This window comes from Miscanthus floridulus, chromosome 5, assembly GCF_019320115.1.
Source record: "Miscanthus floridulus cultivar M001 chromosome 5, ASM1932011v1, whole genome shotgun sequence".
NCBI classification, from domain to species: Eukaryota; Viridiplantae; Streptophyta; class Magnoliopsida; order Poales; family Poaceae; genus Miscanthus; species Miscanthus floridulus.
The window spans coordinates 90566623-90593130 of NC_089584.1; the positions used below are offsets into that span (position 1 = coordinate 90566623).

Here is a 26508-nt window from a genome sequence, read left to right on the forward strand (position 1 = left end):
TTTTTTTGCCAAACACTTTATTTAGTCCTAAAATTATTTGGATATCTTGTAATTTAGGACGAAGGAGGTATGTTTAAATCTAAGTTGCTAAACTCTTTTTTTGTTAAATGATAAGTTAGAGCACGCTAGAAAAATCTTAGGTGCACGTCATGGTAGAACTAGTTTATTAGTTTTTTTGTGATAGTTTTATTTGAGCTCGAAGTTTATATTTTAAATTTTTATTAGGCATATAATTCACCTCGCTATTCAATGCTCCCAAGGCCTTTCAAAACATCGGGATAAGATCAATAGTAGCAACACAAAACACAATTGGCTGGCTTCGCCTGGCGGGACTGGACGACGTCCAAATCATGCTGTTTCTGTTGCACTACAAGTCGACGTTGTCATCCTCGTTTTCGTAGTCTGGCTCATGGTCCTCCAAGACCCACCTCCCATCGGGCCCCTTCACCATGCTCTTGTTGTGGTGCACCTTCCAGCCCACAGGCACGGGGTACTCATCGGCGAGGCAGTCTTCGAACTTGTTCACCAGCGCAACGTCCCGGTCCACCACCAGCTCGAACCCGCCGCGGTCGCCCTGCCAGCCGGCGACGCCGTGCAGGTGGACCTCGAGGTCGTGCGACTGTGACTCATTGCCGTGGGGCTTGAGGAACGGCGACCGGCGCGTGTCGATGAGCAGCTCGACGCCCACGTCGGCGTAGCCCACGGGCGGGTAGTGCGGGATGCGGTCCGGCCTGTTCCGGACGCGGAGCATCCGGAGGTCCGGGAGGCGGTGGAAGACGTCCCGGAAGTCGCGGTCCCCCGTGCGTGGGCTGCCGAACACGATGGCTGTGACCGGAGCACGGCGGCTGTCGTAGCCCGGGGTCTTGTTGTAGGCATTGGCGACGATGTCGACGGCGTTCAGGGTGGCCATGGTCGCGCCGAGGCTGTGGCCAACCACGGTGATGCTCGTTTCCTCGTCCTTGTATTTGTCCATTAGCCTTGCGATCTCTGTCAACACCTGCATGCTCGCACAATTAATAACTTGTTAAGTGTATGCACACAAAAAAATGGAAGCTAGGAGATAATCTTATTTCTAAAAATGCTGGGAGATAATCTAATAATCTCTATAGTTAGAGTACATCTAAATCGATGTTCACTGAGTATTAAAACACACAATTATAAAAAAAAACATATAAATGCACACACATTCCAGCTTCTTCAATCTCCTTTAAACTGACTCCGCTGCCACCTTTCTCAATCATCCATCGCTTCAAACATCGTTAATCATAGTACTGTTGTTATAGCATTGCTGATCGATCTTGCCTGTTTCTTTGGGCACCGTAAGATTGACAATCGTTGTCCCTTCCTCAATAGTGAATAGCATCTCTTTTTTGTTTTCCATCCTTCAGCACAGCTGTCGTCAAACTTTTTTTTTTGCTACATCTTCATATCACACAATGCCCTCCTCCTTCTCTGGACACAGTGACACTTACCTCAAAGTAGTACTAATCGAGGGACTATTGCTGGTCTGAAAATTTTCAGATTCTGTAGTGTCCATACAGAATGGGGATCCCCTGGGGGCTGGGGTTGCCGTTGTACAACTACTAGAGTTTGCTACAGCAACAGTACATCTGTAGAAGGGCCATTATTGGACGGCCAATGATACTCACTGCTGGCCCTACCAAAATCATGGCATTATCTGTATGTACTCTTGACTACTTTGCTAGTGTACTGTAGCATTTCATCTAAGCTCCCAAGTAAGTAGTATCAGCACATATTTCCCAATTATCTTTATACCAAAACTATCTAGTTATTTTCTCGTTTTTAATTCCAGGCAATGCACTTCGTAAGAAAAGGGTTAAAAGAAGAGCAAACAGTGTTCAGTTCCAGTTGCAGATTGTATGTCATTGTAGCGTTGTGAAATATGAATCTTCCGGAGCTGCAATTGCATTGCCTGAATTTTAAGGGCTTGTATGAGGCCCATATCCTGGCAGCAAAACCGCTCCAATACCCGGCTCCTTGTATACATAGCATGCAATTCTTATAATTATCAATGTGCATGTATTCTGATTTCTGCATTGAGTGATCTGTGATCTAGGGACTAGGATGAACACTATATATTTCTTAGAATAATGATTGATGTTGATTTTGTGGAAGAAAGCAAGTTGCAATATATAAGAAACGATAATTTGCCAAGAATTCCTCAAATACTTCTAATAATTTATTCAATTGTTTGCAGTCATAAGATTGCTTTGCCTAGACACCTGATGCGCTAACTAACTTCTCAGGTAGTATTTGATTGATGTTTTCATCAGTTATATTTATTGCTGAACTTGTACTTAAAGACAAAGCATGAATCACATTTACTACTCAACTAGGACCTGATGCAACCATACCAACAACAATCCACTTGACACTCCGATCGACAGTCACATCTTCAGGAGAAAACTAGACAACACCTTATCTTCACGCAACCTTCATGAGGCAAGCAAAATCCATGTCATGCGTCATGATGAGGATAGCTTCCAAGGTGTAGAAGTGCCATAAGTGATAAGAACATATATAGGGCACCATGCTTTTAAGGTCAGGTAGTATATATGACCAACTTCATCACCTGGAGATGTTTTGCGACCCAGCTTGGTGAATTGTAAATTGTCACTGGGTTAAGACAATAGCAATATGTATGTCGCAATTTTCTCCTCTCCTCTTAAATTGAAACGGCAATACATTTTGTTGTAATGAACTCAACAAGCATAAGGACAACACTACTTGTTTTGCTTTTCTTACAAACTAGCCCATCAATCAGTGATGTTGCACGGATTATTAGTTCTAAGAGACATAAAGATTAGAGATCCATGGATAAATTTGGGGTCACAGCGCTAATCAAATTGCTTACATTTGCTCTCCCTTATTTGTCCATATATATTCTAAGGTAGTACTCATGTACATACTTAGTTTTTATCCAATAGTGATAGATTTTAGTTACAAATTATTGTATATTTTCCACCTCTATTCATATTTTTTTGCTCACCTTAGCATCGCTCCTCCGTCTGTGTTTGATATGTCAATAGTTCAAATTCTCTCATTTGTATTTTTTCCAAGTGTGTCTAGTAAGAATTAATGTGGAGACTCAAAAGGAGTCTCCAAATTGATGATTGTAAAAGAAGGCAGTTACTGTCTTTGAGGAAAGAAAGCATTTTAGTCCCTGTTTTGATGCAAAGAACTTTTGGAGTTTTAGAAAAATATTATAATTTTGTAAAATACTTTGGCTTTGAAAAACCATGATATTCTTAGATGCAATAAACTTTATAGTATTGAAAACCATAATATTACAAATGTAGTCTTTTTAGAACTTTGAAAACTCCACTCTAAATTTATTTTCTAAACCATGGTTCTGCATGTCTACATGTTCTAAAACTGAAGTTTCTTAATTAATATCACTATTTCTTAATACTACAACATTCAAATAGAGCCAACTGGATTTAACTGGCGCTATGCTTTTAGTGGTAGGCGACGTCCCCGTCGACAGCGAGGCGCCAGTGGTGACTTCGTGAATTTCGAGATCTGCCGACTCAGTCCTTCGAAGGTACCTCATAGGGGTAGGGTTTGCGTACGTGTGTTCATAGGGGTGAGTGTGAGTGCGTGTTGTGGGCGTCTACGTTGTACTGTGTAATTCTAAAAAAAACTAGATATATATAATAAAAAAGGAAAAACCGAAACTACTCACCTCAAGTTTCCAAGGTCCAAATAATCCTTAAACTGATATTTAGTTTGATTTACTTCCTAACTATTTGAATTGGTCCACTTTACCCTTAACAAAATTTGTCTTTTTAGTTCTCCGCATACAGGTTGAATTTTTGTTTAAAATTTTGTGAGGTGTAGCTGACATCATAATTTATGTTAAAATTATATTATACATTTTCATCATTATTTCGAGAGATCATGAAATTTAATTAAAAAAATAGCACTAGAAATACAAAATTATATGAAACATAATGATGAAAATTCATAATCTATGGTTTAACATAAATTATGACGCCCGCTATCACCCTCACATTTTAAAATTAAAACTAAACTCGTACAGGAGAATAAAAAAAAGGCAAATCTTGTTATTAGGGCTAAAATGGACCAAATGAAATAATCAGGAAGTAAATTGAACCAAACATTAGTTTATTTGGTTACGTGGACATTGGTCAAACTTGTGAGGAGTAATTTGGATCCCCCACCCCCGAATAAAAGGATAAGAGCATCTCTAAGAGTCTTTCTAAATTTCATTATCTAAATCATCATTTGGAGAGTCATTTTCATAAAAATCGCTTTCTATATTTTTACACAGCTTTTCTATATCTCGCGCGCACTTTAGAGCAACTCCTATAGACTCTCTAAATTACTTCCTAAATGCTAGGAATAGAGATTTTGGTGAAAAACTATCCTCCAACAACTTATCTAAATGGTTATCCAAATATAAACATCTTTTATTCCGAATTTCTCGCTAGCTAAAAATAGAAGACGAGAATGACTCTCCAGAGTGAGCACGACATATAGAAAAACTATTGGAGAGAGAAATAATATAGAAAACAATTTTTATGCAAATGACTCTCTAAATGATGATTTAGAGAGTAAGATTTAGAAAGGCTCTTGGAGATGCTCTTATAGAGCCATTCTCGTATTCTATTTTTGGCTAGCGAAAAATCCGGAATAGAAGATGGCTATATTTATATAACCATTTAGACAAGATGTTGGAGAGTAATTTTCCATCAAAATCTCTATTCCTAGCATCTAGGAAGGATATAGAGTCTCTTGGAGTTGCTCTAAGTTTAGAAAACTATAACCCTCCTAAGGATTTATTAGGCTTAAAATGATATGACCTGCAACGAAAACAGGATGTAATAGTACTGCAACACATCAACTGGACTGCAAGAGTTCAAACTTCAAAAAGAAGCGGCAGAGCACACACCTGCATTCTGGCGCTCTGCTTGCTCAGGTTGGAACCTTCGTCGGCCGACGTGTAAAGCGACAGGTATCCACGGTGCACCGACGGGTCGGAGCCGCTGGCGCCCTCTGGACCCAGGATACCCGCCGCCGAGGCGAGCGCGAGCTTGAGGTCGGCCACCCACTCGAGCGCGCGCTGCGTGCCGCGCCACGCCACGACGATGTCCCTTCGCCCGAGCGCGGCGGCGCCCTGGTCCGTGGCCACGGCGACGTACCCCATCCAGTTGCACTCCCTGGCGCGGCCCTGCCGGCAGAGCGGCCGGAGGAGCACCTTCCCACGCACCTCGGCGCTGGCCGTGGCGTAGAGGTACCGCGTGGCCTCGTACCACCCCGGGCGGGACACGTCCACGCGCCGGAACAGGTCGGCGCGGCGGTACCGGCACATCCCGGCGTTCGGGGACCGGCTCTCTCCGATGAACGCCTCGTACGTGGCCATGATCATCTCGCCGTGGGTGATGAGGCAACGCCGGAGGTCCACGTCGAGCGGGTCCAGCAGGCCCTCCCAGTGGTTGCTGCCGTGCAGCTCCCTCCACCGCCCGGCCATGTCGCCGGAGAACATTTGTTACTCTAGTAGTATGGGCGTTTGGCTATCGATCTGAGTTCTGGAGGTTGTGGTCCTCTGCCTCCCCTTTGCCAATCTGTGTGGTACTGCAACTGCAAGGTTATAAGTTGACCTCGGAGCTAGCTAGGCGTGCACAAGTGGAGCATTCTTTTGCTCACATGGCACATGACAGCGCGCAGCATGGAAAGAATTCAAGGATCCAGAGGCCAGAGCCCAGAGGGAACCAAGACCATCTGAATCTGTCGATGTATAAAATGCTTTGAATAGGTTGCCAGCTACTAGAACTGATTTATCTGACATTATTATGCGCTATGCATTGGTCTTCAGTGGAATGCTTGAATTGATAATTAGACATTCGCATAGCCTTTGGATCCCATTTCTGGACTAAGTTACAGTCTACGACCACAATGACGCGGCATATTAGATAACACTTTTGCTTTTCAAAAAGAGAGGATTAAAAAACAGCTCTGGATCTATCAGACCAACAACTGCACTACGGGAAGACGAAAGGAAATGAGATCCATGGATCCATGGGCTGTTGGGCACCCTTTTTTATCGCAAAAAGCTGCATGCTGAAATAATATAGGCAAAACAATCGCACAGCACAGCACAACATTATGCCTAATCCGATCAACTGTGTTGAGGGAAAGAAAAATAAGAGTATCACCTCAGAGGTGACACCTCTGCTTTGGAAGAAACTGAGCAATTTGGTGGGGGTGAGAAATGGCGGGCGGCATGTCAAAACCACCTCTCCTGATCGAGCATCTTGACAAGGGAAGGTGTTGTCGCCCGTGGTCCATCTGTATGTAGTCAAGTTTTCCTCTTATGGAGTTTTTATGTTTTCCACAAATTCAGTATCTTAAAATCGATATAGAAATACATAACCATAACTGTATCGTTAAAGACATAATGAGTTGTCTTCATCAAAATTTAGTAAGTCATACTTTTGCCGCACTATATAAATGGAAAAGCTGTTTCGTAATAAGTAATCCAACTATCCAAGCATGTGTACTTTCAATCAAAAATAAAAGGGAATAACAAAGATGGTGAAAAACATCCAAACTGTATTTTTTTCCCCTCAAAGATCCACTGCTGAACAAATTTAGACTTTATTACAATCGATAAAAGTCAATGAAACTCATTATTTGAATACAGAAAATTAGCCAAGTACAATTTTAAACACAGCGACACATGTGTTCTGGTAACAAACTTGTAAAAGATGAGTTGCCAGGCTACATCAGTCATCATCCTCATGGTCGGCCAGATGCCACCGGCCATCCTTGCCTTTCACCATACCTTTGTTCTGTACCACCCACCATGATGATGGGATAGAAAACTCATCTTTCAGTGCATCTTCATGTTTGTTCACCAAAGCAATGTCTCGATCAACCAACAACTCGAACCCTCCACTGCTCCCCTGAGCCCCTGCAACCCCGTGCATGTAGCACTCCATGTCATGCCATGTTAAGGGGTTTCCAGGGGCCTTCAGGTAGGGTGATTCCCCTGTGTCGATCATTAGCTCTGTACCGACATCACTGTATCCGAGCTTTGGCCATTTTGGGACCACATCAGGAGAGTTCCGGACTCGGAGCAATCTCAGATCTGCTGCACTGTCAAATGCTTTCTGAAAATCAGGGTTACCGACTCTCGGGCTTCCAAATACAAACGCGGACACAGGGCAGCTCCTGTTGTAGCAATTGGAGACAATGTCAATTGCGTTGATGGTGGCAAGTGCTGCTCCTAGGCTGTGACCTGTTATGGAGATGCTCGTCTCCTCTGTCTTGTACAAATCCTGTATCCTTTTGACCTCGTTTAACACCTGCTAATTTTTGATAGTTTGATTAACACATGTTTATTATATTTTTAACAAATGAAGGAGCTACATCAAATATGCACAATCAAGGAGACAATGATGCATGTTGGGACTTGGGATAGCATTATTCAAGGTCCTGTTTGTAAAAATGAATTCAAACTTTTTGAAGACACAACCACAATTTTTTTTGTATGTTGTTCGTGTTCATGTTCTTTTCTTGCTCGCACCTAGCGCCCTCCATTCCCGGCCTCGCCGGTATGAATGAAAAATTAGTCTGGGGGGACCCCTCTTGACTTCTCAAAAAAAAAACTCTTTATCTTAGAATACAGACATACAGTACACTAGTTGTGTGGCTTGTACCATATTTGTGTTTTTGCAGAGTAAGCTTCGGTTGGCCACCTGAAATCATCATGATGTTTCCCTAGTGCTGAGATGGATCAAAAGAAAAATACCCAAGGGTAGAATCTTTTCTTCATTCCTTTTTTGAAACTAGCTACGAGTTCTGGTATTCACTAAGGGCCCCTTCGGTTAGTCAGGAATGGAGCCCGGAACTATTCCTGTTCATCAACTTTATACAAATTTGTGAACCATTCCAGCCGGGAATCGTTCCAGAGGCTGATTCCGGAGTAACCGAACGAGCCCTAAAGGGAAAGGCACCTAAATTGGCCTCAGGTTCTCGACCTAGGCTGGTGGGAGGTTAAATAGCCTCCCCACGACCTGGCCAATGTTCCCACTGGTGGGAATCAGAAATTTGTTTTTCTAAGATGGCAGACTAACCTTGAACATTACCTGTCAAACCACCTAAAAACTGTGCATTGTTGCAGGGGATTTATTCATTGACACCTTGATGAGTTCCCAATGGTGAAGAGCTCTACACCACCCTGGTCCAATCCCAAAGGTGCAGCCTGGGTGGGTCATCCATTTCAAAAAGTAAAATAGTCTTGTGCTCATTTCTGAGTGACCTGAACGGCACTTCTCAAGCACTACTACTCAACTAGAGAACACCTGCCTAGTTCAAAAGGCAAAGCAGTGCTTGACACTTAGATATAGTGCCCACAAATCATGCTGTTTTAATTAGGTAATGCTCTTTACAGATACCATGTTGTTCTTTCCTTTGCTTGAACTCTAATGAAGGAACACTTTCACTTCAAGCATATACATGATTAGAAAGCATACAATACACTCTAGAGTCTAGACCTTGCTGTTTAACTTGTTCACAGATTGGTATTATTTTCTTCAGATCGGAAAATTTTGTATTGTTTAATGAATATTCTAGAATTTGAATGAGTTACCTGATTTCTTGCACTCTCTTTGTTGTATTGTGAGCCTGGATCAGCACTTGTGTAGACTGAAAGCCACCCTCCATGCACACAGGGGTTAGTTGCGCTGCCTGGAAGAACTATGTCTGAAGCAGGCACCAAGGAAATATCAAGATCATCCATCCACTCTACCATCCGTATTGTGCCACGCCATGCCACCACCACATCCCGCCTCCCAAGCACTTCCTTACCCTCATCTGTAGCTACTGCAACAAATCCCATCCAATTTGACTGCCTGCTCCATGCAGCCTTTGAAAGAGACTTAACCATGAATCCATCAGGTAAGCTGACAGTACACATTGCATATATGAACTTTGTAATCTCATACAAATTTGGGTTTGATACATCCACCCTACTGAGGAAGTCTCTGCGGTTGAAGAGGCAAGACCCAGCATACCTTGATCTTCTCTCTCTGTTTAGCCCGGTATAGGCTGCCTGGGAGAGCTCACCATAGTTGATGATATGCCTACGAAAGTCGAGGTCGAGAGGATCAATTAGGCCTTTCCAATGATTCAAGCCATTGAGTTCCTTCCATCTTTTGGCAACGTTCCCCATCCCTCTTATAAGACTCATCTTTGCAGTGTGTGCCTCTCTTTCTCTTGCTTGGTTTTCTACATGCTACAAGAAACCAGAACTTCATGTTCCACCTGCACATATATAGGTATGATAGGTGGTAGCTTGTCCATCAAATTTTCAGTTCAGTATGCATGAAGAATAGAAGCTCCCCTGTCATTCTTTCAGCTTATCAATCTGCCGGCCAACTTGGGCATGCATCCTGGATTTCAAAGCATAAAGAAGCTTGCACGGATCAAATAAGGACCTAAAGAGAAATGGACCATTTATCTGTATGCCAGCTGTACTAACCAGACAAAGTAGGAAGGCAAATAATGTGCAGCCTTCCGTATCTTTGCATCCCTCTCAAGATAAGCACTAGATACATGCCCGTGCGTTGCACCGGAGCCATAATTTTTTTGACTAAACCTCACACGGACGAGTGACCTCTGTGATCATTGTTATTTACCTCCGTAGATCCGGCTTGTTAAGTTTCTAGATTTCATATGAAATGTCTATAACGCCTTTTTCTGTTTTATTTTTTATTCCTTTTTTTTTTCTTATTCTCTCTCTCCTGTATCCTATATCCACATCGGCTGTCGTGGGACGCTTCTCTGGCATCTCCTAACCACACGGGACCGGGACGCCATCTCGAGCATGGGATACTCCTCCGCGTACCGCAACAGACACCACTCCATCCCCGCGCTGGCCTCGTGCCCCTGCCCTCGCTGGCCTCCTCGTCCTGCGTCATTTGTTCCAGCGGCAACGGCACCCCCTGGCCTCAGCAGTCTACGGCCTCCACGCCCGCACGTCCGTCCGCGTCAGACGTTTAGACTCGGAGTTGATTTCGTTTCCGTAATCTCTTGTGGAAATCGTTGATGCAATTCATGCTTGATTTTCTTTCCTTTTTATTATTCTTTTGTTTGCTAGCAACGTTTGATTTTCTTTCCTTTTTTTGTCTTCCTGATTTGCTGCGGCGGTTACGAGGATTGAGCTGATCGCATGGAGCGAGTGCGCGTTGCCTTTCTGATCTGATCGCATGGAGCTTTTTGGTGTCGCACCTGTAGACGGAATAGTTATGAATGTTTAGGTTGTAGAGATAGAGAACTACCTTCTATGACCAGTAGGCAGCAGTGGACCAACTTGAACCTTCTGCTGCTCTCCAGCCAACAGGCCTAGTGTAAAGGTAAAATACAGTTTGCAGCCTCCGGACCATCATCCAAACTAGATGCATCAATCAAATCATGCAGGAAGCTAAAGCATTTGACAGTGAAAATCTTTACTAATCATGCTTTTTTAAGTATATATGTACAATGATATGTTTGTCATCAAGGCTTTGTTGTTGTTGTATATGTTTGTCATCACCAAAAGAAAATTGCAAACAACGAACATATAAAAAATTAGCAATTCTGTATGCAAAGGATGGATGCAACCAACGCAGGAGTCTCTTCTATAAACAACATACATAGAGTACATACTACGCACAGGAAAGTTGCCCTAAAGCACTAATCACGATAACTTGGTAAGGAGTAGCATGATTAGCTTAGGTTTCACTCCATCCCAACAAAGATTTTGTCCTTTTTCAGGTTAAGACAGATCTAGTTGGTTGTTTTTGGTTTCAGCAGTTTCCTTTCTAGAGAGCCTTACTGTACAAATGTAAAAATATTTACCAACCTCAGTTTCCAAATACTTGGATACTTTGACCAATGACCAAAATGCCCTCGTAAAGTTATCTTGAATACTTACATAGTACTTTTATAGGAGCAAGTGCCAAGTATTCGGAAGCAAATAAAGTGGTGAAAAGTGTCAAGTATTTGGTAACAGGGGTTGATAATAACATAGATACACCTCATTAACCTACCTGTCACTTTCAAAGTACTCCCTCCATCAAACTTGATGTTCTAGGATTGTCCTAAGTCAAACCATTGTAAGTTTGACCAATTGATATTAATACTCCCTCCGTTCCAAATTATAAATCTCTTTGACTTTTTTTGATACATCAATCTTGCTATGCATCTAAACATAATGTCTAGATACATAGCAAAATGGATGAACTAAAAAAGTCAAAGCGACTTATAATTTGGAATGGAGGAAGTAAGTAGCAATACCATTACCAATTGGTGTCATAAGTGTTGATACTTTTATGTATAAATTTAGTCAAACTTTGGATATTAGACTTAGGACAATCCTAGAACATTAAGTTTTTTGGGGCAGAGGGAGTATGTTTTGTTGGTATATCAGCATCAAATATCAAGCCTTGATCAAACGCACACAATTTAGTACCTCAAAATCAATTAATTCAATTCAATACACCTAAGAACTAAAGGAACCATCATGCATTCAAAGTAACAACTCTGTTTTTCCTTTTTAAATTTTTATGTGAGTCCCAACTATTGCAATATAAATTAAGGATAACAACACAAACAAATTGAAAGGTCACTTCATCAGTGCTTCTCAAATCTGTGCAGAGAAACTTGCAAGTACTTCCCTGAGACATCAAACATTTGAAGAAAGTAACAGAACAGTCTCAAGTATTACACGATGCTTTGCTCATTAGACTGAGCTTGATAATAAACATATAATATCCTGCCTGGGCACTAGTATTACATGACCATATGATCCCTGCAATTCTGCATTAAAGGTGAGGACCTTCAATCCAAAGGAAACAATATTTTTGTAGTTTTACCTAAACTGTAAGCAGGTAGTTCTATTCTCGGTTCAGTTTAGTGCTTTTTTTTTAACCTGCTTTAACCTTGTCGCTAAACAGAATGGGCTCATCATGACACACTAACAAGTGAACTGAGAGAGATGTAATGCGATGAGTGCATGATTGTAAAACATGCACCATTAATTGGAGCCATAAGATAATACCATAAGTTACAGATTTTCAGGCAGCTACACTCGAAATCTTGTTTGACGATACTGCACCTGTTACTGTCCAAATGCATGTTCTAGGACATTGAGCAGAAGTCTCAATGCCCTGTGGACCCTCAGGTACAAGATTGCATCCTATGTGCAAGGATAATACTTTTCCAAAATACTCTGAACTGTTGCAGTTTCCAAAGAAATAAAAAATTTGGTCTTTTTCAATTATGTGAAACTCATATATCAGTACTCCTTTATTATCATATCACCACTAAACTGAAATAGGTTTATTTACTGAGGAAACATAAGTTTCCCTTCTAGATGAATCCATATAGAGAAAAAAAATCAAGAACACATCAGAGAGAATATATTGGTCCCTTACCAGAAATCCCCACAAGAGCACACCCCATCTTCAAATCAGTGGAACTGATGATTATCCCTAAGAACCACAACTCTACCAGTGCACTTAGTTAGATACTTAATTGCATTGTGGCAATCATCACACACACGCAAATTCTTCATAACTCAGATTGGCACACCTTGTGGAACAATCAAAAGACCTAACCCTATTGCTAGCCTTTCACTGTGATACCTCACTGTTGCTCGCTTCTCATCCCCATCCACATCCTTAACCACTGCACTAGTGTCTGCCACATAACCAGCTGCCTCCATCTTCTCACCAACTTTCTCTAGCACCTTGTAAATTTCCTCACTTTGTTGGTGTCTCCTGCAGTTCGATACAAAGGTATGCACCTCCCCTGCAGCTTCCAACCAGCTAAGTCCTGTTTCTTTCCGTACACCTGCATCGCGCATTGCTTTCCTAGCAAGAGCTGCATCAATATGCCTTCCTGCAGCTGCATATGTGCTTGACAAAAGCATATGTGCCCCAGAGCTACGAGACCCTACACGACCAAGTAGGTCAACCATTGAAGCATAATGTTCAGCCTGTCGTTCAATGCCATAATCTTTCATGAGAGAAAAATATCGCTTCCCCTCATCAACAAGGCCAGCATGGCTACAAGCAGTGAGCAAGCACAGGAAGGTTATGTGATTGGTCTGGAATCCAGCGTTCTGCATCTCTATAAATCGCTCAAATGCTCCAGCAGTATGTCCATGCTGAGCAGATGCAATGAGCACTGCATTCCAAATGCCAAGGTTCTTCTCAGGTGCTTCATTGAACACCCGGTAAGCACACTCTACAAGCCCACACTTTGAGTAAACCGAAACAAGTGAGCTACCCACAAAAGGTGATGTATGAAGCGCTGTCTTTGTTGCCCTGGCATGCACCTGGGCTCCAAGCTCAAAGAGTGTCACTGCAGCACATACTCGGATGATGCAAGAAACTGTGTAGTCATTCACCGGCACGGCCTCCTCAAGTGCCAAGCGGAAGATTCCCATCGCTGCAGGATGCATCCCCGCGTCAGCTTACCCACAGATGAGTGCGGACCAGGAGACAACATTCCGTTCCGGCATTTCATCGAATAACCGTCCATGTCGAGAATCGCCGACCCAACAAACACGTCGCCTGCGAACGGAGTCCTGGCGGCGAGGCCGTGGAGCGCGTGAGGGGCGAACGGAGGGCGCGACAAGGTCTCGGCAGCGGCGACGGCCTTCGCAGCCGAAGGGATGTTGCGGTCGGTGGCGGGGACGCCCGCCGTGAGCATGCGGCGGAACGTGTCGAAGGCGGCGGCGGCGAGGCCGTTCTAAGCGAAGGAGGAGATGAGGGAGGACCATGCCGCGGGAGAGGGCGGCGCGGGGAGGTCGAGGAAGGCGCGGAGGGAGAGGTCCGGGAGCGCGCAGCGCGCGTAGAAGGTAAGGAGGTGATGCCCGAGCAGCGTGTGGGAGGAGGCGGTGGCGGGGACGTGTCCAGCCTTGAGGAGGTGGCCGTGGAGCTGCTGTCCTTTGGGGAGCGCGCGGGCGGCGGAGAGGGCGACGAGGAGCTCTGACAGCTCGCGCGCGACGGCAGGCAGCGGCAGCGGCGCGGGCATTGCTGGTGACAGCCTGTGCAGTGGCCAGTGGAAGGGCACGAGTCGCGCGGGTTGAAATATTTTCGCCCTTGAACTGGGCCTGGGCTAATGTAAATGGTGTAATTTCAATGGCAGGGAGCCTGGCCCGGCATATTTCGGCCGTTGCTTCACAAGCCGACCTAGAACTCAGCCCAACAAAGCCTTTATTTGTTCTCATCGACAAAGAAAAAGAAGAAAGGAAAAGTCATTGCAATTTGCAATGTAAAGCAATGCAAAGTAACATCCCTGCCCTAGTTTTTTAAAAAAAAGTAACACCCCTGCCCAGCTGCCATATCGGATGGTGACTTTGCACTGACGTGGCGTTAACGTGTGAGTGGTTTTATTGAGTAGACATATGACTTGGCAACTATACCGTGATGATCCAGTGCTGCATTTAAGTTTAGCATGCACATCACGATCATAGTTTGCACTGGCGGAACGTCTAGCGCCCGGACGTTCGGACGTGGCTAGCGTCCAAACACCCCGCACCTACTGCTGCCGGCTTCATGTGGGGGCTCATGCCGCTCTATGTCCCGCACCCACACCGCACCATGTCCCGTGCTTGCACCATGGCCCACGCCGTTTCGTGTCCCGCTCCCGCACAGTGGCTGGCCCGCGCCATTTCATGTCCCGTGCCCGCACCGTGGCTTGCGCACGCTTTGTGTCCCGCGCCCGCACCGTGGCGTCCCATGCACACCCACGCACATGTAGGCGGGCCCAGCAGCTACGACAGATGGCTACTGCAGATGGGGCCCACTGCAACATATGCAACACCAAGATCTATTTTTGCAACATCTATATGAAACACTCGCAGCATACGTCTGAAACAATTTGAACACTTACAACATACGTCTGAAAACACTAGAAAAACGTGTTTGTAGCCATTGCAAAACATATGCAATATGCAGATAAAACACTTGCAACATGTGTTTAAAACACCTGAAATATTTAAAATATATGCTTGCAACATGCATGTATATGCAACTTTTAGATCTACTTTTGGAATATCTAGATGAAACACTTGCAGCATACGTCTGAAACAGATGAAACATTTGGGACATACACTTGAAAACACCATTGCAACATGTGCAACATCCTGATCTACTTTTGCAACATCGATATAAACACTTGCAACATACATCTAAAATATTTGAAACACTTGAAATAGACGATTGCAATATGCAGTTCCAACGCAACATCTCCTTGTTGTTTGGGAGAATGGATCCTCGTCTCGGCGTGTGGAGTTCTATCTTGGCCGTCGTGGGCTACACGCGGGCGAGTTCCACCCTAGCCACAGCGAACTAGGTAGGCGGGTGCGAGATGTGCATGGGCGGGCTCCGTCCAGGCTGCTGTGAGTTTCACGCGGGCGAGCTCCACAACCGACCATAGCGAGCTGGATAGGTGGAGGCAAAGGTCTTCCTGGTCTCTGACTAGGCGTTCGGCCCCTATGGTGGAGGCGGCAGCGGTGTAAGTGCAATAAAGCCCTAATGTGGGTTTTAGTGATAATGACCACACAATTAGGGTACTAATGAGATTTATAGAGATGACAAGCAGATAAAATGAGAAGAAGGATTAAACACATGATGGTGGAGTCCTGAATTACAAAAGGACATGGCATCCAACTCAAAAGGCGTTTATAATTCATTTATATTTTAAAATTGAGTTTAGAAAAAAGCCGTACTACAAAGGGGGATACAATGCACAAGCTTCAACGTGCAACTTAGTGCTAAAATTACCCACCAAAATGTCCACACACACATAGCCATGACAACACATTTTCACTCTTCATTCTTTGGCTATCAGGGTAGAGCGGCAGTGCCGCGCCGTGACTTGCTTTATGACCGTTGGAGAAGGGAGTAGTTCCTTTACTTCCCTTCTCTCCCAACGGTCACATTCGTCCATTTGCTTCCAAACTCAACTAGAGCAACTCTCTTCCTCTCTCTCACTCCATTAGAGCTCCTCAAGCTTCTCTCATCGATTCCCTTCTGATTCCTTGAGAGATTGAGTCTCTAAACTGAGAAAGAAAGCTCTCCAACTTGTTCTTCATCGCCTAAAGCACTTGGTTCGCATTCAAGCCGGTGGATTGTGTTCGTTACTCTTGGAGCTTGATCTTGGCTGGCTAGAGCATCACCCGTGGAGCTTGCCAACTTGTGTGGTAGTCCCGGGAGGTTTGTAATCACCCCATTCATCTAGTGGAAACACCCTCATCTCAAAAGTTCACTCTCTTGACTTGAGAACGAGGACAGGATTCTGTGAAACCCAAGCCTTTGTGGCTTCCTCGATAACCTGAACTTAGGCAAGCCTTAGTGGTGAGCTAAACCATGGGATAAATCGGTGTCTCACCTGTGTTCTTGTTATTTGCTTTGTTATATTTGTGTTTGCGGTGATTCTAAGGTTTGGTCCCGATCTGCTTGTTTGGTCCCGATCTACTTGTTTATGCACTTCCATCAACATTCACGTGGTGAAATAGGCTCTACCCTACCCTAGGAACCTTAGTAAATTACTCGATCTAATTTCCATTGCTTACATTTGGATTTATAGTCTCGGTTGTTAGTTAGAGCAGCTCCCAGAGTAGCACTACCACGCCTGCATTTGACGTTTGTTCGAGTTGAATTTTTGCAGGCCTATTCACTCCTCCTCTAGGCGTACTAGTGATCCTACAAGTGGTCTCCCTTACCACGAGCGGGCAGCGCAGCACGGCTAGTGGAGCTCATGCATACGCGGCTAGCGGCGGCGCTCAATGCTCATGCATATGCAGACGGTGGTGGCACTCGTGTGGACGTGGGCGCTAGCAAAGCTCGTGCAAACATGACTGAAGGGCGGGCGGTGCGGTGGAACCGATGCGAATGGAGAAGATAAGAAAGATGTCGCTCTCTTTTATTTTTTTTATTTTTTGGAGAAATCGTGTATGCCGATGAGGGGAGCAAGCCTATGGACCGGTCCGCCCAGCTAGCCACGTCCGGACTGACTGACGCAGAATAGACACCCATGATAGAGCATTAGCATTGCACTAAAGTTCATATTTTGAAACTTGTATAGAAAAAATTATATGTTCTAGGCTCTGTTGTTAGTCAACAGCCATGGAGCACCGATGAACAATTCGTCAGTACACAACCATGCATGAATTTTGAACTACCAAGCTCTATTCACCCTTGGACCCACTTGTAAGTCATACCTGGCAGCTCTCCATGACCCAATGACCACCAGGAGCTATCTCTATTTCCCCTATCTCACTCTCCTTCTCTCTTTTCCACTCTCTCTAGTTCTTGCTTCAACCACCCCTTTGGTCATCTCTCAAGCAAGGAGAAGGAAGAAAGAGTGGGCAACAAGCAAGAGAAGCATCAAGGAAGGCCAAGGAGATCATCAAGATCATCCCCAACCAGCCCTTGCTAGGAGTTGAGCAAGGAGAGGTTCATTCCCCCCTTGCAAGAGGAGGCTTCAAGGAGGAGGAACAAGGAGGAGGCTGAGTACGAGGTCGAAGTGGTGAATCCAAGTCCTCAAGATCCATCTTTACCTCTTCTCCATACCTTGGTAGGTTGAATCTAGAACAAAGCCTTCTTTTGAATCATAGAGACCAAGGTTTAGCTAGTTATTGACACATAACTCTTTCGAATAGCTTAATCTTAACCTAGGCTTGTTATGACCAATGTACTTTGGTAGATGTGTTCTTTGAGACCTTATAAACACACCTGTAAGACCCCTTGCACATGCACATACCACTCCCACACTTAGCATCCACAAGATCACTTAGTGCACAAGAACTATGCACTGACGGACAATCCATCGTGCATTCACGGATGGTTCATCGAGAGGTTCTAGAGCACCCTCGCTAGAAGTGCCAATCCCATGAACAATCCATCAATCAATGTTGGACGGTCTGTCAAAACCCACACTTAGTCATTTTCACTCATAGAACACAAGGTTGGACGGATAGTCCATCCTTCTATGATAGACGGTCCGTTGAATTTTCCCTCTCCAGTCCAAAGAGATCATTTTGGTGCATGACTAGACAAACAGTTTGTCCATCATTGTCGAGTAGTCCATCAATCCTTACACTTAGCACATTTTGTTTTGAGTCCCATGGATGATCTACTATCACCTATTCAACAGTCCGTGGAACTTCGATAAATAGTCTGTCACGTGTTAACGGATAGTCTATCAGTGGGCTAACAACACCTATCCTTCACAAGTTTAAGTACTTGTACACTATCAGCCTAGTTGGTTACCATGTGTTTTTATACATGATCATGTATCTATTCAAGCATTTCATATCAATATAAGCATTGCATTCACTCATTCATGTCATGCATCGTATGGGGGAGGAAGTACACAAGGAGGCGAACCATGAGAACAATGTTGAGCCTGAACTCAAAGTCGTTGTTCCACCCGCTAAGTACGAAGGCACACATCTAAGCATTCTTCTACTATTTACAATTGCATTAACTTGAATATGTTATCTGTTACATTTATGTTGCCATATGACTAGAAACCCACTTTACCTATTTGAGCTTGTAACCTTGTATTGTCTCCATTGTACCTTGTAACATAAATGTTTTGCTTTTGTTAGAACATACTCTATGCTTGCATGCTTAGATGCTGTAGAAGTTGAGATGGTGATGGGTTTCTCATTACTCGTGTGTTGTAGGAAATGTTTAACCACTAATCAACATTAAACATGAGCAATGGTCTAAAACTTGTCCGTATGTTAAAATTTGACTTTAGGATGGCAAGGAGTTGGGTCATGGCAAGATGGGGAGATCTTGAATGTCATAGCTCGTTGGAGCGGTTAAGGACCATGTATCCATCATAGTAAGTTTTGAACATAAAACTCTATATACCACTTGCAATGTTATGGGTATAGTAGGCTTAGTACCTTGTTGCAACCGGGTGTCCCATGGATTCAGCGTGAGGTGTAGCGCAGGGAAGCTAGAAGAGCTATTACCTCATCTCACTATCTAACCGTTCATGGGCAGTTTGGCCGAGCTCGAGAAAGGTTGAGGCTCAACTTACTCCTTACGTACCAACAGGTCGTATGGGTTGTAACTGTTGTCTTTGGTTGGGTAAACTTGTACCCCCTCAATAGAGTTTTGAATCCTATCCTTGTTTATCTCTTCTAGATTCAGATGTGTTGATCAAAAGGACTCATGGAAGGTCAAGCTCCAATATGCTGCTTATCGCTCTGACATGATCAACCATGCAATGCTTGCTTAGTCAAGTAGACCACTTTACTTTATGAACAAAACACCATTATGTGAAACCAAATATTTTCCTTTCTAGAGCTTAGTGCATGATCCTTGTTTATTTAATTATGGGTAAGTCCTATTATAATTGTGTACTCATGATACTACTTGTTGAGTTTTTGCAGGTGAGGTTGCCCCCGCTTATGGGTTCTTCTATGTGCTTGAGTCCACCATGGACTAGGAGTATTAGAGGCCCTCCTTTTGAGGCGTAGGTTCATGGTTGTGGCATGGACCATGGACGTGTATCAAAAATTGTCATATGTTAAAGACTTTCGCTTAGACTCTGATGTGTGTTGTGTTATTATGAACTAATTTTGGGAACAATGTGTTGTAAACTTAAGTAGTACATTTGTTTAATGTGATGTGAACTTGTGGTGAATCATGTGGCACCTTGTCTTTTGCAACTGATCCTGGATGAAGGCTGAATAGATGCATGCTATATGGGTAGTAGTAGTACACTGGAATGACCAAATGGGTTGGGTTCGGGTTAAGTGCGATCAATGGACGATAGTGTAGCCTAAGCACCCTGTCCGGTAGCATAGCCTAACCATCATGTCATATACTAATTAATCAAATAATAATATAAACATAAAAGACAACAAAATCTTGGAAACCACATTGCATCGTCACCTCTCCTTTAACCCATGCTCCCTCCATCCAAATACCAACTGCCTCTTCCATCACTTCCACTGCGATATTAGCTTTGTTGTTGTGGTTGATGACCACATGGTTGCACGCCTCAACAACACATTATGGTCAAACTTCCCAAGCTCCAACATGTGGTGCTACACTTTGTTATGATGTCAGGGAGGTGGGGCCATCATAACCCATAAAGCACAGAGCAAAATGCTACCTATTTGCAACAAAAATAACTAATTTTTAATTTATGTAATGCCAAACGCCTAACAAATCTAAAGATGATTAAGAGCATCTCTACCAGATCTCTTAATTACATCTTCTATAAATTATTTTAGGATAATATAGTACTTAAAATCAATTTAGCTATAAGAGAACACTAGCAGATTACCTAAAACTTGTCTCCTACATTTCTTTAGGGACGGAGAGATGAGGTTGTCTTCTTTGTTTAGGAGAAAGGATGCTTCTTTTAGGAGGTTTCTTAAAAATCATAGGGATAGCATATGAGATAAAATACTACTTTTTAGTATTAGAAACTTGGATAAGATATTTGGTGGGTGCTCTAAGAGCAACTCTAAGAATATCTTTATACCTTTCCTAATTGATAGAAATAGAGGTTTTTGTGAAAACGATACTCTCCGACAACTTCTTTAATTATATCTTCAAATATGATATTTCTCTATTTTGAATATTTCGCTAGGCAAAGATAGAGAGGAGGGATGATTCTAGAGTGTGTATAGGATATAGAAAAACTGTTGGAAGATGAAAAGATATAAAAAATGGCTTTTAGAATGATAATATAGAAAATGAGTTTAAAAAAACTCTTAGGTGATGCTCTAAGCTCTCAGGTGAGACAAAGAACCAATCCCCTTTCACGAACTAACAGCACCTCAGCAATGGTGGGTCAGCAAAGGTGTAAATATGATTTTCCCCAAGAAATTGCACTGAGCAAAATGCCCCCCTCTACTATTGGCAATAAAAATCACTAACTTTTAATTTCTTTAATGTCAAATGCCTAACAAATCTAAAGACAAATAAGAGCATCTCTACTATATCTTGCATCTTCTTAAATTGTTTTAGGATAGTACTTAAAAGCAATTTAGCTATAAGGAAGCCTAGCAGATTACCTAAAACATATCTCCTATATTTCTTTAGGGATACAGGAGAGGAGGTTTGTCTTCTTTATTTAGGAGAAAGGGAACGAGATCTCTTAAAAATTACTCCCTTCATCCCAAAATAAGTGTTGTTCTCGCTTCCCGAGAAGTGAAACGCTTTAAACTTTGATCAAATATATATAAGAAAATATTAATATTTATAGTATATAATTAGTATAATTAGATAGATCATATTGAATATATTTTCATAATAAACTTTTTTAAATGTTGCTAATATTTTTTATAAACCTAGTCAAACTTATGAAAGTTTGACAAGCATGAATATCAGAGACACACTTGTTTTTGGGATGGAGGAAGTACATGCATAGAAGATGAGATATGCGATTTGTATCTCCTAAAATATATTTTTCTATTATAGGAGCTTGGATATATAGGATATATCTGGTGGAGATGCTCTAAGAGCAACTCTAAGAATTTTTTTATCCTTTCTAATCGATAGAATAGAGGTTTCAATAAAAAACAATACTCTCCAACAGCTTTTTTAATTTTATCTTTGCGATTTTTAACTCTCTAAATAATGGTTTTTTAGAGGGTAAGTTTTTAAAAGACTCTTGGAGGTGCTTTAAGCTCTCATGTGAGACAACGAACCAATCCTATTTCACTGTTAACACCAAATTAAAACTAACAGCTCCTCAGCAATGGTGGGTCGGCGAACGGTCCGTTGAGCACTCCATGGGAGATGACATCGTACGCCTTCTCCGTCATGTGCATGCCGTCCCAGCTGGCGAAGCCGCTCGGGTTGCCCCAGAGCCTGGCCATTCTGTTGCACGGTCTGCTGATGTGGTACGGCTGGTCGTCGCCACCGCAGCACGCCGTCAGGGGGTCGCCGATGCCGAACCTGTGCGGGTCCCTGATGAACTCCATGGCGGCACCATAGTAGTCGGCGTAGATGAGCTTCACGTCGGGGTGCTGCGCCCTGAGCCGGCCGACCTCGCCGCGCAGCGCCTGGTTGTGCCTCTGGGAGAAGTCGTTGAACCACCGGAGGCACCCGTGCTCGTCGTAGTCCGCGCGGTTGTTGCTCTTGTACCCGCTCAGGTACGCCGGTACACACCCGATGGGGAAGTTGTTCGGGATCACGATCGCCTTCGCGCCCATACCGATGAGCTCCTGCATGCAAAAATGCACGCATGCAATAATGCAAGCTCCCTTAAGAATGACTAGAAAAACAAATGCGCATGCACTCGATCTGATCAAGATTTGTACGACGACGACGACGACGAGACGAAGTCCAAGCAACAGCGGGCACACCTTGGCAGCAGAGCCAATTGTCGCGACGATGTCTGGGATGAACTGGTTGGCTTGCTCGCGAGGCCTGCGGGCGGCGAACCAAAAGTTGTAGTCGTTGCCGCCGATCTCTCCCAGCACGATGAGAGACTCGCTCAGGATCTGCCTCTTGGCGCCTGACGGAATGATTTGTGCAAAGGAAAACCAATCGATTGGGCACATGAACGAATTATTCTCTAATGAACGTATACTTACCATCCCAGGGAGCAATTCGTTGCAGCATTTCTTTGAACCATCCCATCTGCACGCCCAGGCAACAGGCCCAGCTTACGTCGTGGCTCCACCTGCGGAAGTACTCGGGGGGCATCGCCGTGGAGCCAAACACAGCGAAGTTAGCGCCAGTCGGGAACAGCCCCGTGTCCTTCTGCGGCAGATTTGGTGGTATCAGTGGCAGCTGGAACGCTTGAGCTGAAAGAATGCATGGTGGTAGGTCAGTGGGTGATCGAGGGTTAACACGCATGCATTGGCATTGTACGTGTTCATCATGTATATATGCACAGGCTGATCGTTGCAGTACTCACCGTAGAAATCGATGAGGACGCGGCCGTCGCTGATGCGGCCGGTGGGATGGTGGAAGTAGGTCATGCCAAATGGGTACTCCACTATCGGGCCGCTGCGCGCGAAGTTGCCGGTGTCGATGAGGGAGTCACCGAAGCTGAAAATGCGCTTGTAGCAGCCGCAACGCCCGGCTGGAGCGTTGAGCAGGAGGACAACGAAGATGAGGAAGATGAGCAGGGAGACGGAACGGTGTCGGCAGCTGAAACCCATCATCTCTGAACACTACTGGTCCTTCTCTCGCTCGTTCTGCAGGGTTCTCCAGATGGCTTCGTTGGACCACCTTCTATAGAAGTCTTTTTTTTTTTTTTTGCGAGACCTTCTATAGAAGTCTTGAGCGGTGACTTTGTCCTTCTAACTTTGATCCAAAATAAATGCACATTTCGCTTTCTAGTAAGTCAAACCTTCTAACTTTGATCTAATATCTACAAAAATGCACTAATATTTATGATGTATGATAAGTATCATTAGATTGAGCATGAATTATATTTTTGATAATAAATTTATTTAGAGATACAAATATTGATGGTATTTTCTATAATTTTATAGTTAAACTTATTAAAAAAATTTGACTCATCGAAAAGCGAGATGTGCATTTATTTTGGGATGGAGGGAGTAGGTATTTAGTATATATCGCAGTGGGTCTCTCTCTACAATTAAATGACTGTAAATCCTTGTTTAAGAAAGAAAATCAGTAAGGTTCTATTTGGATGTTGGTATCCAGGCTGAGAAATTGAATTGGCCTAGAAGGAGAGGGACTTAAATATTCGGAAAGATTAACAAGATATGCTATGGCGTCCTTTTTTGGAGTGGGATATGTTATGGATAGATTTGGAACAAGCAATATCTTACTATTACTAAATGAGATATTTTTTTTTGGAACTTCTACACTAATCTTCACGCTAGTCTATCAACCTTTGCTCTCACATGGGCTAGAATACCTAAGCATTAGCCATTATTTAATACATTCGACTAATAAAAAATTACTTATATTAAATTATAAGTTGATAAACATATCAATTGTTGATCAATAAGCTTTTTCATTCATATCCTTAGTTCACCTTCAATATGATTTAAAACCTTAGCTTAAACTATGGTAGCTCTTAGCTTGTTGTAGCTGATGTCATTAATCTAAATTTTGATTTTCAAATATTAGTTTTATTGATTCCTACAAATTTTTTATGCTCAAGTTAATTAAGTTGAAACTCTTGCTTTTATTGTATCTTTTTTAACACTTTTTTTATTTTTTGAAAATAAGAACGTTAGTTCATTGACTACATTCTTAAGTGTTATGATGGTGTAAATAATCATTCAAAACCTGCACTATGTTGCTTAAGATTAGTGGTAGAGCTTGAAGAAAGATCCAGGATGGGTAGCAAAACTAATATCAAGGAGATATTAATATTTAAGCCTTATAATGAATTATTGACTATTTATTTCAAAGGAATCTTAAAGGCCAAGAAGATATAACCACTCTTGGTCTATACTTTCTCCACAGAAACCTTGATAACGTATATGTATAGTCATGGTTCGATGAAAGGGCACGTGTACCTCTGTGAAGTATGTATACTCTGCCTATGTCAAAATGGCTTGAATTTTTTTTGACAAGCATATACACCCAAATTAAGACCCCACATAGGATCTGAGGTTTTTCTGATCTTTTTTTTATTTATTATATTTTTCTCTGTGCCGAATGAGACAAACGAGGGTGAATTTCATCTTGGACCCAGTAGATTTTTTCATCCACCTCCACAAAATTCTTATCCCTAGGGCACATTAGAGCATGTGTAAAAGTTTGGCACCACTCTGGATCTTTTCGTGGGTAGACTCAGTTCAACCTATAATTAAACGGTGTCGTCGCGCGGAAATTCAATTAAACCTCATAAAGTAGCAATCAATCTCCGAAAAATCCCAAACTTGGTGTTTCCTTCACATGTGGCATGTGCAATCCTGAGAATAATTTTGAGACCAATATGATACCAGAATGTATATTTCTAGTTGCCCAACAAATGTTACACGAATTACATGCATGACAATAATTAAACACATAAAGCCGTACATATTAAAATTAGAACCCAATTAAACTATGACCTTGAAAACCTAGCTAAATAAATATTAATTACTATCAGAATCTCTGTCGGGATCGATCGAGCCACGCACACTAACATGCCTATGTAGCCATATATGGTAATTGATGTCACGGATTATGTATCCGCTTGTATCGATGAAGTCCAATGCCCGTATGAGTGCACTCCCTCATGCCTCACAATACCGAAAGAATGGTCGGCCATAGATGTAACCTACTGAACGACCACTGCCCCTATTAGTAATCCTTATGCAGTATTGGCGTCCTTCTATAGTGAGCTGGCCGAGGTTTCCATTGCAGAAGTCCCAATCGTACCCGAGTTGCTCCGTAGCTTGGTCTAGAACGACCCACAAGCCACATGCAGCATAGGTAAGGTCTTGGAGCGCAATCTGCATGTGGGAAAAAAGAAAAAAAATTAGAGAATGTTATTACAATAATAAACAACAAATAACCACGACTCTGGTATAAGTGATCATTTTACCACATCCGCATGGTTGTAGCTTGCAAACCATCCGCTTGCTTGCGGGACGGAGATATCACCAGCATTCAAAGCAAGTGCCTTGAAATGCGAGAAATCAGGCACATTATAGCAAATACGTCGAAGTGCCTCTAAACAGATGCGCACGGCACTTAATTGGGCGCTTATCACATCCGAGCTTTGTATTCCCGTCCCGTGGATATGGTTCCAATTATTTGAACCCCTCACAGGGATGGAAAAACTGAGTTCACACGTCCATAGCCGACCACTTGCATTAGATGTCGTGTTCTCAACGATGTCCGAGATAAAGAACCAGCTAAATGCTGTTCACAGCCAATCTATTGGGGATTTAGTCTATGATATATATGCATGCAACAATAATATTAAATTAATTATACTTATTTGTTAGCATAAAAAATAAAAGATGTTGGAAAATATTTCATACAATAGCTGGAATAGAGAACCGTGGAATGGCCACATTAGGAGCGAATGGCTCATCGCCAGGGTGAAAACCTGGTTCTTGTGCTGGAGGAGGTCCGTTGTTCATACCACCTGATCGATAAAATGCAAAAAAAATATGAACATAAAATATATGCATAAAAAATTCTTCTAAGTAAAATGTGGCTACATAATTAAATATAGATCGAATGCAAGGAATAAGAATATATATAAATGTAGAATGCAAAGAAACATGAATATAAATATAGATCAAATGAATATAGATAGAATATTAGAGAAGACAACATATCAATACCATTGAAAAATGCAGGAGCCATGACCAAATCTCGTAGAGAGAGAGTGGATGTCTTGAGAAGTGAGAGTGGAACGTGAGAAATGAGACCGAGAGAGTTCGTGGGTGGGTGGGATAGATGTATGTGGTCGGCAATTTGTTTTATATAGGGGGACATGGACATCATTGCGGGTTTGTTGTGAGAGGAAAACATCATATCATGGCTGATAAGGCCT

General features: G+C 42.9%; 3 protein-coding genes and 1 pseudogene across 4 annotated transcripts; all 4 read right to left on the minus strand.

Annotated features, from left to right (window-relative positions):
• Positions 1–367: 367 nt before the first annotated feature.
• On the minus strand, positions 368–5531 carry LOC136452586 (phospholipase A1-II 2-like). Its single transcript, XM_066453191.1, has 2 exons — positions 4937–5531; positions 368–997 (listed from the first exon to the last, which is right to left on the minus strand). Exons 1-2 carry the CDS (start codon positions 5528–5530, stop codon positions 368–370), a joined length of 1224 nt encoding a protein of 407 aa, XP_066309288.1. The 5' UTR covers position 5531.
• Positions 5532–6613: 1082 nt separating this feature from the next.
• Positions 6614–9273, minus strand: LOC136452588 (phospholipase A1-II 1). Of its 2 annotated transcripts, XM_066453194.1 has the most exons (3): positions 9063–9273; positions 8639–8951; positions 6614–7352 (listed from the first exon to the last, which is right to left on the minus strand). In XM_066453194.1, exons 1-3 carry the CDS (start codon positions 9236–9238, stop codon positions 6771–6773), a joined length of 1071 nt encoding a protein of 356 aa, XP_066309291.1. In that variant the 5' UTR covers positions 9239–9273; the 3' UTR covers positions 6614–6770. The 2 variants fall into 2 exon arrangements, with proteins under 2 accessions (XP_066309291.1, XP_066309289.1); XM_066453192.1 differs by having other exon boundaries at positions 8639–9273.
• A 3187-nt stretch (positions 9274–12460) lies between these two features.
• Positions 12461–14070, minus strand: LOC136452587 (putative pentatricopeptide repeat-containing protein At5g52630; annotated as a pseudogene).
• A 7690-nt stretch (positions 14071–21760) lies between these two features.
• On the minus strand, positions 21761–23194 carry LOC136450223 (GDSL esterase/lipase At1g28600-like). Its single transcript, XM_066450591.1, has 4 exons — positions 22945–23194; positions 22619–22831; positions 22388–22539; positions 21761–22246 (listed from the first exon to the last, which is right to left on the minus strand). The coding sequence occupies exons 1-4, from the start codon at positions 23192–23194 to the stop codon at positions 21761–21763; spliced, it is 1101 nt and encodes a 366-aa protein (XP_066306688.1).
• Between the last annotated feature and the right edge of the window lie 3314 nt (positions 23195–26508).